The following is a 12,529-nucleotide window of genomic DNA, read 5'->3' on the forward strand; positions in this document are numbered from 1 at the left end:
GGGGTAGAGTTACATAGAGTGCAGTGGAGTAGAGTGGCATACAACAGAGTAGCAGAGAGCGCAGTAATGCAGAGTGGTGCAGTGTCATAGAGTGCAGAGTAGACTCATGGGGCATAGGGTGTAGTGGTGTAGAGTGGTGCAGAGTGGAGTATTGTAGAGTGGTGTAGAGTAGAGTATAGTGCCTAGAGTGCAGTAGCATAGAGTAGAGTGGTGTAGAGTGCAGAGTTGCAGAGTAGAGTGTCAGTGCAGTGGTGTAGAGTGGCACAGAGAACAGTGGCATAGAGTACAGTGGTGCAGAGTAAAGGGCAGTGCAGTTGTTTAGAGTACACTGGTGTAGAGTGCAGTTGCATAGAGTGGCATTGGGCAGAGTAGAGTGGCATAGAATGCAGTGGAATAGAGTATATTGGTGCAAAATGCAGTAGTACAGAGCAGAGTGGTGTAGAGTATAGTGGCGGCCAGAGCAGTGTTGCAGAGTGTCAGCGTGCAGTGGTGTAGAGTGCATTGAACTAGAGTGCAGTGGTCAGAGTGGTATAGAGTACAGTGGCGTAGAATAGATTGTTTCAGAGTAGAGTGCAGTTGCATACAGTGGAGAGGTGCAGGGTAGAGTGCAGTGGCATAGAATGCAGTGGCACAGAGTGCAGTGGCATAAAGTAGATTATTTCACAGTAGAGTGAGGTGGCTTAGAGTGGAGAAGTGCAGGTTAGAGTGGAGTTGCATAAAGTGGCATAGAGTGTGATGGCATAGAGTAAAGTAGTGTAGAGTGCCGTGGCATAGAGTGCAGGGGTGCAGAGTAGATTAGAATGATGTACAGTGTATTGATGTAGAGTGCAGGGGCATAGAGTTGAGTGTTACAGAGTAAAGTGCATTAGAATAGAGTGTATTAGCATAGAGTGCAGGGGCGTACAGTGCAGCGTTGCAGAGTGGCAGAGAGTGGAGTTGTGCAGATTAGATTGGTGTTGCCTAGACTGGAGAGGTATGGCGTGCAGACGAGCAGAGCGCAGTGGTGTAGAGAGGCGTAAAGTGCAGTGGCTTAGAGTAGAGTAGTACAGAGTAGAGTAGAGAGGCATAGTGTGAAGTAGCATAGAGTGCAGTGGCATAATGTGGAGTGGTTCCGAATGGAGAAGAGTGCAGTGGCATGGAGTGGCGTAAAGTGGAGTGACACAGAGTAGGGTGCAGTGGTGTGGAGTGGTGCAGAGCAGAGTGGAGTGGAGCATGCATGGTGTGGTAACACACTGCCATTACAGACAACACATTTTTGATTGAAATGACCATTACATTTGCACAGATATACAGTTTTTTAAATCAAACTATATTGTGCTCAGACGATGATGTGTGGAAATTGCATCACCTAATGCAATGATTTGTTTTAATCATGTAAAGGTATTTGTTTCCAGCACAGTTCAGAATTAACAAAAATGTGCTTGATTTGTACTTCGAATTCTGATATATTCTGAAGTCTATTTAAATGTTGTCATGTGATAGAAAAAACTCTTTCCTAACCCCAGTATCCAGCAAGATTGTCGCATACATCCTCTCACTTTGAAGTCAGAGAAAGGAAAGTAAACACTAAGTTCCCACCGAAGACAGAGCCTGACATTTGACTTTGTTCTTTGAATGCACAGCAAATATGACAAGATAAGAACAAGATTTACCGGCCTGTTTACAGAAAGGGAGCACTCAGCAGGATACTGTAAATAAGGTTTTGGCAAGGGAAGGGACAAATTCAAGCTGCATGGCCTAAAACAAATAAAGCCAGCAAATTGAAAGCAACAAATTGTGAGTTACAAACCACAAGGCCAATGGCAAGCAACGGGCAGAATGCATTCACGAGGAAGCACTATGAATTTACTTAAAGTGGCAGCTGTGGGTACTTTGTGGGGAAAGTCCGGTATTTTAGTCCATATCTTGCAGAGGTTTGGCCACATCAATCACCCAGGTAGTATGACAAGAAGACCTGGAGTGGTTTCCATGTTGCAGGTTAGGTCTGTACACCCATTCTATCAGTTTGCCACCATTTCCTATGGTACAGAGCTTCTGGCACACCTCTTGTAGGGTTAGTGCTAGGTGGCAGACATGAAATAGGGTATTTAATGATTATTTAAGGTGGTTGTAAGTAAGGAGTTGACCGGGGTGAAGATGGTAGACTGCCACAAGGGTTTGGAAATTTAGTAGCTCACTGTTCAGAAACAAAGTCCCCAATTTTAAGACACCTGCAGCAGCCACTGATGGAGTTGCTCTGAGCACAGCCATCCTGTGCGAGTAGGAAGGCTTAGCAAAGGTAGTGCAGGAGCACTTGGTTTCTTAGTGTCAGTGAGTTTACAGGTTCTGGCAAGGCAAGGGAAAGCCATGCATGATAACCCCGGATGGAGATCCGTAGAATGGTCAGTAGGAAACGATGATCAGTGCATTAAGCCTTCCTTAAAAGTCTTTACTGGTAAACCCCACCTCATGCAGGGAGGTGGGCAGAAAGCCAGTGAGCCACCCATTGGACATCTGCAGCTGAATAAAAGCATTCTAAGTCCAGAAGATCTAATCCACCCGCAGTCACAGTTAGCTTTAGAGTGGAAAGAGCTCCTGATGGCGCCGCAGCGACCAAATCAGATGTGTGGCCTGTCTGAAGAAGGAATGAAGGACGAGCAGGGGAAGGTTTGCAAAATAATACTATCATTGGGGTAGCACGCCATCTTCGCTAGTGCCACGTGGCCTCTACAGAAAGCAGAAGAGAAGACCAAAAGGTAAACTGGGCTTGGAGGGACCGTTCGCTCTGCCGAGATTTCCATCCTGGAAATCAGTGTAAGAATGGTAGATATTAATCACTAGGTATCAAAAGGTAACTGGTTCCCAGTTCAATCTGAGATCTAATTGTATATAAAGGGAAAAACAGTGTCATATGTCAAAGAAACACTAATTACATTTTTAATGTTTTACATTTTGTTTGTGCAATTTACATCCCAAATATTTTGAAGATTCAATGTGTACTTGACACTTAGGGATAACCCAGATCTCTAGTTTTGCTTTTGCTCAATTTCAAAACCATATAAAGACATGGACTAAGCGGGCAATTGTCTTGCACAACCTTGCACGGGGTCTGGCACCTGCTCACCCTTCACAAGCACTAACAGCGAACCATTGCACCAGAAGAGTTTGCCAAGGTGGATGGGTGTTGATTGTTCAACCACTTGACAGTGCCCCTTCTGTTTCGCTCCTGTGTGCAGACAACTCCCCAGGTACCCAATACCTTCAAATAGTCTTGGTGGACCCATCTTGTCTGATTTTAGGAATTGTCCCACCTTGTTCTTCTCTTCTTTATTTAGCCAGTTGTTAGCAACAACCCTTTGAATTACTTGCCGTGGATCTCCCATTTGATCTCGAGTTTATCTTACTCTTTTATTATCTTTGATTGGTAGTCCGGGCTCCCAGCTCTGAGATAAATCTAGAGTCCCAAACATACACTCTAGTGCTGTGAGACCACAGACAAGTTATGGGTACATCACATCCTGTCATTAGGTGTGAGACTGTCACCCAGACCATCTGCACTGCCTCTTTAAAAAAAATTAGGTTGAAAGTCCATGGGCGGTTGGGGTAAGCCAGATGTTTTTGTTCAATTTGTTTAAACTAGCATAAGGTTAATTACCTTAATGTTTCCCAAACTGTTTGCCAGGGGTTTTGAAATGTTCAGAAACATCATCAAAATGTTGCTGTTACTTTCTCTTCAGGAAAGATCGGGTAGATTTGGGTAGGGGCGATGGCCTTGGGTGAAGGGCATTAATTTACTACTGAACAAGGACATAATGTGACACCTGAATGTAGCACACCAGGAGGCAATCACAAAAGGTCCACAGTGAATTAATAGTGCTATGTTAAAAAAGAGTAAATAAATGCACTGACAACATAGTGAGGCATCGCCTCTCTTGCGTGTGTCTGTAAAACTGACGTTTGTTCTTCAATTTGTGTCCTGAATTTTGACCCTTTGTCCTGAATTTTTGTCCTGAATTTTGACCCTTTGTCCTGAATTTTTCACAGTCCTGTCCAGAATTTGCCTCAGTGCCAGGTGGTCACCCTATTGCCTCGGTGTGTGGTTGTGGGTCTCTCATTGCCTCGGTGTGTGGTTGTGGGTCTCTCATTGCCTTGGTGTGTGGTTGTGGGTCTCTCATTGCCTCGGTGTGTGGTTGTGGGTCTCTCATTGTCTCGGTGTGTGGTTGTGGGTCTCTCATTGCCTCGGTGTGTGGTTGTGGGTCTCTCATTGCCTCGGTGTGTGGTTGTGGGTCTCTCATTGTCTCGGTGTGTGGTTGTGGGTCTCTCATTGCCTCGGTGTGGGGTTGTGGGTCTCTCATTGCCTCGGTGTGTGGTTGTGGGTCTCTCATTGCTTTGGTGTGTGGTTGTGGGTCTCTCATTGCCTCGGTGTGTGGTTGTGGGTCTCTCATTGTCTCGGTGTGTGGTTGTGGGTCTCTCATTGCCTCGGTGTGTGGTTGTGGGTCTCTCATTGCCTCGGTGTGTGGTTGTGGGTCTCTCATTGCTTTGGTGTGTGGTTGTGGGTCTCTCATTGCCTCGGTGTGTGGTTGTGGGTCTCTCATTGTCTCGGTGTGTGGTTTCTCTGTGGGTCTCTCATCGCCTTGCTCTGTGGTTGCTCTGCGGGTCTCATTGCCTCGGTGTGTGGTTGTGGGTCTCTCATTGCCTCGGTGTGTGGTTGTGGGTCTCTCATTGCCTCGGTGTGTGGTTGTGGGTCTCTCATTGCCTCGGTGTGTGGTCGTGGGTCTCTCATTGCCTCGGTGTGTGGTTTCTCTGTGGATCTCTCATTGCCTCGGTGTGTGGTTGTGGGTCTCTCATTGCCTCGGTGTGTGGTTGTGGGTCTCTCATTGCCTCGGTGTGTGGTTGTGGGTCTCTCATTGCCTCGGTGTGTGGTTTCTCTGTGGATCTCTCATTGCCTCGGTGTGTGGTTGTGGGGCTCTCATTGCCTCGGTGTGTGGTTGTGGGTCTCTCATTGCCTTGGTGTGTGGTTGTGGGTCTCTCATTGCCTCGGTGTGTGGTTGTGGGTCTCTCATTGTCTCGGTGTGTGGTTGTGGGTCTCTCATTGCCTCGGTGTGTGGTTGTGGGTCTCTCATTGCCTCGGTGTGTGGTTGTGGGTCTCTCATTGCTTTGGTGTGTGGTTGTGGGTCTCTCATTGCCTCGGTGTGTGGTTGTGGGTATCTCATTGCCTCGGTGTGTGGTTGTGGGTCTCTCATTGCCTCGGTGTGTGGTTTCTCTGTGGATCTCTCATTGCCTTGGTGTGTGGTTGTGGGTCTCTCATTGCCTCGGTGTGTGGTTGTGGGTCTCTCATTGCCTCGGTGTGTGGTTGTGGGTCTCTCATTGCCTCGGTGTGTGGTTGTGGGTCTCTCATTGCCTCGGTGTGTGGTTTCTCTGTGGATCTCTCATTGCCTCGGTGTGTGGTTGTGGGGCTCTCATTGCCTCGGTGTGTGGTTGTGGGTCTCTCATTGCCTCGGTGTGTGGTTGTGGGTCTCTCATTGCCTCGGTGTGTGGTTGTGGGTCTCTCATTGCCTTGGTGTGTGGTTGTGGGTCTCTCATTGCCTCGGTGTGTGGTTGTGGGTCTCTCATTGCCTCGGTGTGTGGTTGTGGGTCTCTCATTGCCTCGGTGTGTGGTTGTGGGTCTCTCATTGCCTCGGTGTGTGGTTTCTCTGTGGGTCTCTCATCGCCTTGCTCTGTGGTTGCTCTGCGGGTCTCATTGCCTCGGTGTGTGGTTGTGGGTCTCTCATTGCCTCGGTGTGTGGTTGTGGGTCTCTCATTGCCTCGGTGTGTGGTTGTGGGTCTCTCATTGCCTCGCTGTGTGGTTGTGGGTCTCTCATTGCCTCTGTGTGTGGTTTCTCTGTGGATCTCTCATTGCCTCGGTGTGTGGTTGTGGGTCTCTCATTGCCTCGGTGTGTGGTTGTGGGTCTCTCATTGCCTCGGTGTGTGGTTTCTCTGTGGATCTCTCATTGCCTCGGTGTGTGGTTGTGGGGCTCTCATTGCCTCGGTGTGTGGTTGTGGGTCTCTCATTGCCTTGGTGTGTGGTTGTGGGTCTCTCATTGCCTCGGTGTGTGGTTGTGGGTCTCTCATTGTCTCGGTGAGTGGTTGTGGGTCTCTCATTGCCTCGGTGTGTGGTTGTGGGTCTCTCATTGCCTCGGTGTGTGGTTGTGGGTCTCTCATTGCTTTGGTGTGTGGTTGTGGGTCTCTCATTGCCTCGGTGTGTGGTTGTGGGTCTCTCATTGCCTCGGTGTGTGGTTGTGGGTCTCTCATTGCCTCGGTGTGTGGTTTCTCTGTGGATCTCTCATTGCCTCGGTGTGTGGTTGTGGGTCTCTCATTGCCTCGGTGTGTGGTTGTGGGTCTCTCATTGCCTCGGTGTGTGGTTGTGGGTCTCTCATTGCCTCGGTGTGTGGTTGTGGGTCTCTCATTGCCTCGGTGTGTGGTTTCTCTGTGGATCTCTCATTGCCTCGGTGTGTGGTTGTGGGGCTCTCATTGCCTCGGTGTGTGGTTGTGGGTCTCTCATTGCCTCGGTGTGTGGTTGTGGGTCTCTCATTGCCTCGGTGTGTGGTTGTGGGTCTCTCATTGCCTCGGTGTGTGGTTTCTCTGTGGATCTCTCATTGCCTCGGTGTGTGGTTTCTCTGTGGATCTCTCATTGCCTCGGTGTGTGGTTGTGGGGCTCTCATTGCCTCGGTGTGTGGTTGTGGGTCTCTCATTGCCTCGGTGTGTGGTTGTGGGTCTCTCATTGCCTCGGTGTGTGGTTTCTCTGTGGATCTCTCATTGCCTCGGTGTGTGGTTGTGGGTCTCTCATTGCCTCGGTGTGTGGTTGTGGGTCTCTCATTGCCTCGGTGTGTGGTTTCTCTGTGGATCTCTCATTGCCTCGGTGTGTGGTTGTGGGGCTCTCATTGCCTCGGTGTGTGGTTGTGGGTCTCTCATTGCCTCGGTGTGTGGTTGTGGGTCTCTCATTGCCTCGGTGTGTGGTTTCTCTGTGGGTCTCTCATTGCCTCGGTGTGTGGTTTCTCTGTGGATCTCTCATTGCCTCGGTGTGTGGTTGTGGGTCTCTCATTGCCTCGGTGTGTGGTTGTGGGTCTCTCATTGCCTCGGTGTGTGGTTTCTCTGTGGATCTCTCATTGCCTCGGTGTGTGGTTGTGGGGCTCTCATTGCCTCGGTGTGTGGTTGTGGGTCTCTCATTGCCTTGGTGTGTGGTTGTGGGTCTCTCATTGCCTCGGTGTGTGGTTGTGGGTCTCTCATTGTCTCGGTGAGTGGTTGTGGGTCTCTCATTGCCTCGGTGTGTGGTTGTGGGTCTCTCATTGCTTTGGTGTGTGGTTGTGGGTCTCTCATTGCCTCGGTGTGTGGTTGTGGGTCTCTCATTGCCTCGGTGTGTGGTTGTGGGTCTCTCATTGCCTCGGTGTGTGGTTTCTCTGTGGATCTCTCATTGCCTCGGTGTGTGGTTGTGGGTCTCTCATTGCCTCGGTGTGTGGTTGTGGGTCTCTCATTGCCTCGGTGTGTGGTTGTGGGTCTCTCATTGCCTCGGTGTGTGGTTGTGGGTCTCTCATTGCCTCGGTGTGTGGTTTCTCTGTGGATCTCTCATTGCCTCGGTGTGTGGTTGTGGGGCTCTCATTGCCTCGGTGTGTGGTTGTGGGTCTCTCATTGCCTCGGTGTGTGGTTGTGGGTCTCTCATTGCCTCGGTGTGTGGTTGTGGGTCTCTCATTGCCTCGGTGTGTGGTTTCTCTGTGGATCTCTCATTGCCTCGGTGTGTGGTTTCTCTGTGGATCTCTCATTGCCTCGGTGTGTGGTTGTGGGGCTCTCATTGCCTCGGTGTGTGGTTGTGGGTCTCTCATTGCCTCGGTGTGTGGTTGTGGGTCTCTCATTGCCTCGGTGTGTGGTTGTGGGTCTCTCATTGCCTCGGTGTGTGGTTTCTCTGTGGATCTCTCATTGCCTCGGTGTGTGGTTGTGGGTCTCTCATTGCCTCGGTGTGTGGTTGTGGGTCTCTCATTGCCTCGGTGTGTGGTTTCTCTGTGGATCTCTCATTGCCTCGGTGTGTGGTTGTGGGGCTCTCATTGCCTCGGTGTGTGGTTGTGGGTCTCTCATTGCCTCGGTGTGTGGTTGTGGGTCTCTCATTGCCTCGGTGTGTGGTTTCTCTGTGGATCTCTCATTGCCTCGGTGTGTGGTTGTGGGGCTCTCATTGCCTCGGTGTGTGGTTGTGGGGCTCTCATTGCCTCGGTGTGTGGTTGTGGGTCTCTCATTGCCTCGGTGTGTGGTTGTGGGTCTCTCATTGCCTCGGTGTTGATCTGTGGCTCTGTCCTTCTGCTCTTTAAAGGTCATGGCCTGACCCCTTGCTTCCTTTGCTCCCACAGAGAGTCAGGTGCCCCCCACGGTGGAGGACGTGGGCACCACTCGGCCCCCCACGGAGGACCAGCCCTCGACGCTGAATGAAGAGATCAGACAGATCCTGCACCTGGTGAAGCCCTGGAGGTGCACCCCAGGGTACCTGTCCGTCTCCCTGACCAAAGCATACCTCCAGGTGAGGGGGCACGGGGGGCGCAGGGTGGGGGCGCTGGAGGGGCTGGGGGGGCAGAAGCCACTATGGATGTGATGTGCGCAGACCGAGAGCAGTGCAGGTCAGAGCCGGATGCCCCCCACCAGCTGTGGGGGCACCTGCGGGGCTCCCCCCAACCCCCCCACCAGCTGTGGGGGCACCTGCGGGCCCTCCCACCCCCCCCCCACCAGCTGTGGGGGCACCTGCGGGCCTCCCCCCCCCCCCATCAGCTGTGGGGGCACCCGCGGGCCCTCCCACACCCCCCCCCCTGCTGTGGGGGCACCCCTGGGCCTCCCACACTCCCCCCCCCCCCCCCCAGCTGTGGGGGCACCCCTGGGCCTCCCACACTCCCCCCCCCCCCCAGCTGTGGGGGCACCCCTGGGCCTCCACCCTTCTGTCCACCCATCAACTGAGCCCCGAGAGGCGGGCCCGCAGGTTCACATCATCGGCTGGTACATAGGTTATCGCGATATCCACGACACTGCCATGCCCAGCATTGGTTATCCTCGTGTAAAGCAGTACTTCATAGCTGCCCATGCTGTGCCCACCTTCAAGCTGTCAGTCACTCCGGAGAAGGGTTGGCATCGGTCACTCCTGGCTCCCCTGCTATGGATGCTTGGCACAGGGTCAGCGCTTCGAGCCTCCCCCTGCTACCCAGTGTGTGGGTTCCTGGCCTGAGGGTCGCCTGGGCAGCAAGTGCCCTGACCGCCCAGCACTGGCCATTTCTTACCCCAGGACCCTGTGAGGGCCATGCCCGTTCACATCTTGTGTGAAGATATCACGAAGCCCCTCGAAATCCCGCTGTCGCGACTACTCTTGCTGCGACCGCGATGGCTCTGTAACCTGGTGTGGGTGGATGTGGTGTGGGGCTGGCTCTGCTGTTCATCCTGCAGGGCAGTGTGTGAAGGATGCTCTATCTCAGGGAGGGCTGGCTCTGCTGTTCATCCTGCAGGGCAGTGTGTGAAGGATGTTGTCTCAGAGGGGGTGGGGCTGGTTCTGCTGTTCATCCTGCAGGGCAGTGTGTGAAGGATGCTGTCTCAGAGGGGGTGGGACTGGCTCTGCTGTTGATCCTGGTAGGGCAATGTGTGAAGGATGCTGTCTCAGAGGGGTGGGACTAGCTCTACTGTTCATCCTGCAGGGCAGTGTGTAAAGGATGCTGTCTCAGAGGGGGTGGAGCTGGTTCTGCTGCTCATCCTGCAGGGCAGTGTGTGAAGGATGCTGTCTCAGAGGGGGTGGGGCTGGCTCTGCTGTTCATCCTGCAGGGCAGTGTGTGAAAGATGCGGTCTCAGAGGAGAGGCTGGCTCAGCTGTTCATCCTGCAGGGCAGTGTGTGAAGGATGCTGTCTCAGAAGGGTGGGGCTGGCTCTGCTGTTCATCCTGCAGGGCAATGTGTGAAGGATGCTGTTTCATAGGGGGTGGGGCTGGCTCTGCTGTTCATCCTGCAGGGCAGTGTGTGAAGGATGCTGTTTCTCAGGGAGGGCTGGCTCTGCTGTTCATCCTGCAGCCCAGAGCCCTCCCCCTAGTTGCCTGTCTGCCCTTGTTGTGGTCCCAGGCCTGTCTGTGGGTGTTTCCTCTGACCCTGCTCTCCAGCTCTCTGTGTTTGATCTTCACAGGGAGGACTTCCATCCCTTTGGGCCTGTGTTGTGTTTGTCTTTCCTGTTGGGCCACATGATCTTGTTTGCTTTGTTCTGAGAGCAGATTCTTGTCCTGTGCCTCTCAGCACTTCCTGTTTCCCTGAGAAGTGTCCGCTTCCTGTGACGTACCCTGGTGACTATTCCGGCTTCTGGGAGCTTTTCAGCCTCCCAAAGTGTCTGTGTTTGAAATTCAAGCAGTGTGCTGAGTAGACATTGAGGGGTTCGTTTGCACCCTCAGATCTTCTTTCCTCAGTAGACATAGCGGGTTTGTGTGCACCCCCTGTTCTTGTTTCGTGGGCAGACCTTGTTGGTGGGTTCGTGTTCACCCCCAGTTCTTGTTTCCTGAGCAGACATTGTTGGTGGGTTCGTGTGCACCCCCAGTTCTTGTTTCCTGAGCAGACATTGGTGGTGGGTTCCTGTGCACCCCCAGTTCTTGTTTCCTGAGCAGACATTGGTGGTGGGTTCCTGTGCACCCCCAGTTCTTGTTTCCTGAGCAGACATTGTTGGTGGGTTCGTGTGCACCCCCAGTTCTTGTTTCCTGAGCAGACATTGGGGGGTTCTTGTGCCCCTCCCCAGTTCTTGTTTCCTGAGCAGACATTGGTGGTGGGTTTGTGTGTCCCCCCAGTTCTTGTTTCCTGAGTAGACATTGGTGGGTTTGTGTGCACCCCCAGTTCTTGTTTCCTGAGTAGACATTGGTGGGTTCGTGTCCCCCAGTTCTTGTTTCCTGAGTAGACATTGGTGGGTTCGTGTCCCTCATTGGTGGGTTCGTGTCCCCCAGTTCTTGTTTCCTGAGTAGACATTGGTGGGTTCGTGTGCACCCCCAGTTCATGTTTCCTGAGTAGACATTGGTGGGTTCGTTTGCACCCCCAGTTCTTGTTTCCTGAGTAGACATTGGTGGGTTCGTGTCCCCCAGTTCTTGTTTCCTGAGTAGACATTGGTGGGTTCGTGTCCCTCATTGGTGGGTTCGTGTCCCCCAGTTCTTGTTTCCTGAGTAGACATTGGTGGGTTTGTGTGCACCCCCAGTTCTTGTTTCCTGAGTAGACATTGGTGGGTTCGTGTGCACCCCCAGTTCTTGTTTCCTGAGTAGACATTGGTGGGTTCCTGTGCACCCCCAGTTCTTGTTTCCTGAGTAGACATTGGTGGGTTCATGTCCCCCAGTTCTTGTTTCCTGAGTAGACATTGGTAGGCCTATTTACAAGTGGCTTGCGCCTCCGGTGCGTCACATTTATGACGCACTGGTGACGCAGGCTGTAGGCCCATCGCTACAAGGCCACGCAGAGCCACTTTGCATGGCTTTGAATGGCCTCATAGATATGGAGTAAGACAAGGCAGAGCAAGTGGCTGCATTGCATTCCTCCGCACCAGGGAGGCGTGCCATGGGCGTACAAACCTGGGAATGCGACAAAACAGTACGCCTCCCCAGGGGAGGCATATCAAGGAGAAATATTTGCATTTCTGCTTGTTTTTTCCTCTTTCCATGTGTGCTGTAGCAGCACACATAGAAAGAGGAAAACATCTCTGTGGATTTTCCTGCATGCATCAGAGGCGCGCTTGCAGTTGTTACTAGGCAGCCAATTGTGCACAAATGCAGGGGCAAGGGACACAGAAATGCGTCATTTACAAGGATTGACACTGCTGCATTGCGGCAGCGATGCATCAAAATCACTTGGGGTGCGTGATAGTTTACGATGCCATGGATGCGCCATATTTACAATATGGTGCACCATGGCGTACAGTCCCAGGATGCGTCGGAAATCCTGGAACTGTACGCCATGGTGAGGCATCCTTCCGAGGGAAGGATGCTGCAATACATCTGCCCAAAAAGTGACGCATTGTTGAAGATGAGCTTAGAACTTGCACAACTTCAGCAATGCAGCAAAAACACATAGGCGATGCGTCACTTCTGACGCAAGTAGCCTAATGTGTGGGGACCAATGTAATAAGAGTATGAAATGGTGTAAAACCCACCTTTTACTCTATTACATTTGTCCTGGATGTACAGTATGTGTGATCTATTGAGTGACACTGTCATGTGAGTGGATGCAAGTATGTAGTGTAATGTAATGTGTTACCTACCTGGTATGTGTGCTTCCTCTTGTGCTTGGGCGTACGTTTCGCTGGACTTGTGGCAATGCGGCAATCCTGGCCTGTCTCTGCCATGGAGGACACAGGGTCACATTGCACTGCTGCAGTGGATGTTGGTATCTCAGGAGCCATGGTCCCTGGTTGGTCAAGGGGGCCTACTACCCGATTGTTACGTGTGTAATCCTACTACTGGTTGAGAGGATGTGATGTTATAAGTTATTCCAGTGTGTAAAGTGACTTCAGCTGGTCAGATTCTTATTGAAAAGTCAATGTGTCTT

The 12,529-nt window shown here is 52.0% G+C and overlaps 1 protein-coding gene across 1 annotated transcript in view; it reads left to right on the forward strand.

Moving 5' to 3' along the window:
* The window catches only part of ENG (endoglin), a 186,963-nt gene that overhangs the window by 118,999 nt on the left and 55,435 nt on the right, over nucleotides 1–12,529 (forward strand). Inside the window, exon 8 of the mRNA XM_069236953.1 lies at nucleotides 8,352–8,518. Coding sequence (XP_069093054.1) covers nucleotides 8,352–8,518 — 167 coding nt within the window. The remainder of the gene's footprint in view (nucleotides 1–8,351; nucleotides 8,519–12,529) is intronic.

The sequence above is a fragment of the Pleurodeles waltl genome, chromosome 6 (assembly GCF_031143425.1).
Source record: "Pleurodeles waltl isolate 20211129_DDA chromosome 6, aPleWal1.hap1.20221129, whole genome shotgun sequence".
NCBI lineage: Eukaryota > Metazoa > Chordata > Amphibia > Caudata > Salamandridae > Pleurodeles > Pleurodeles waltl.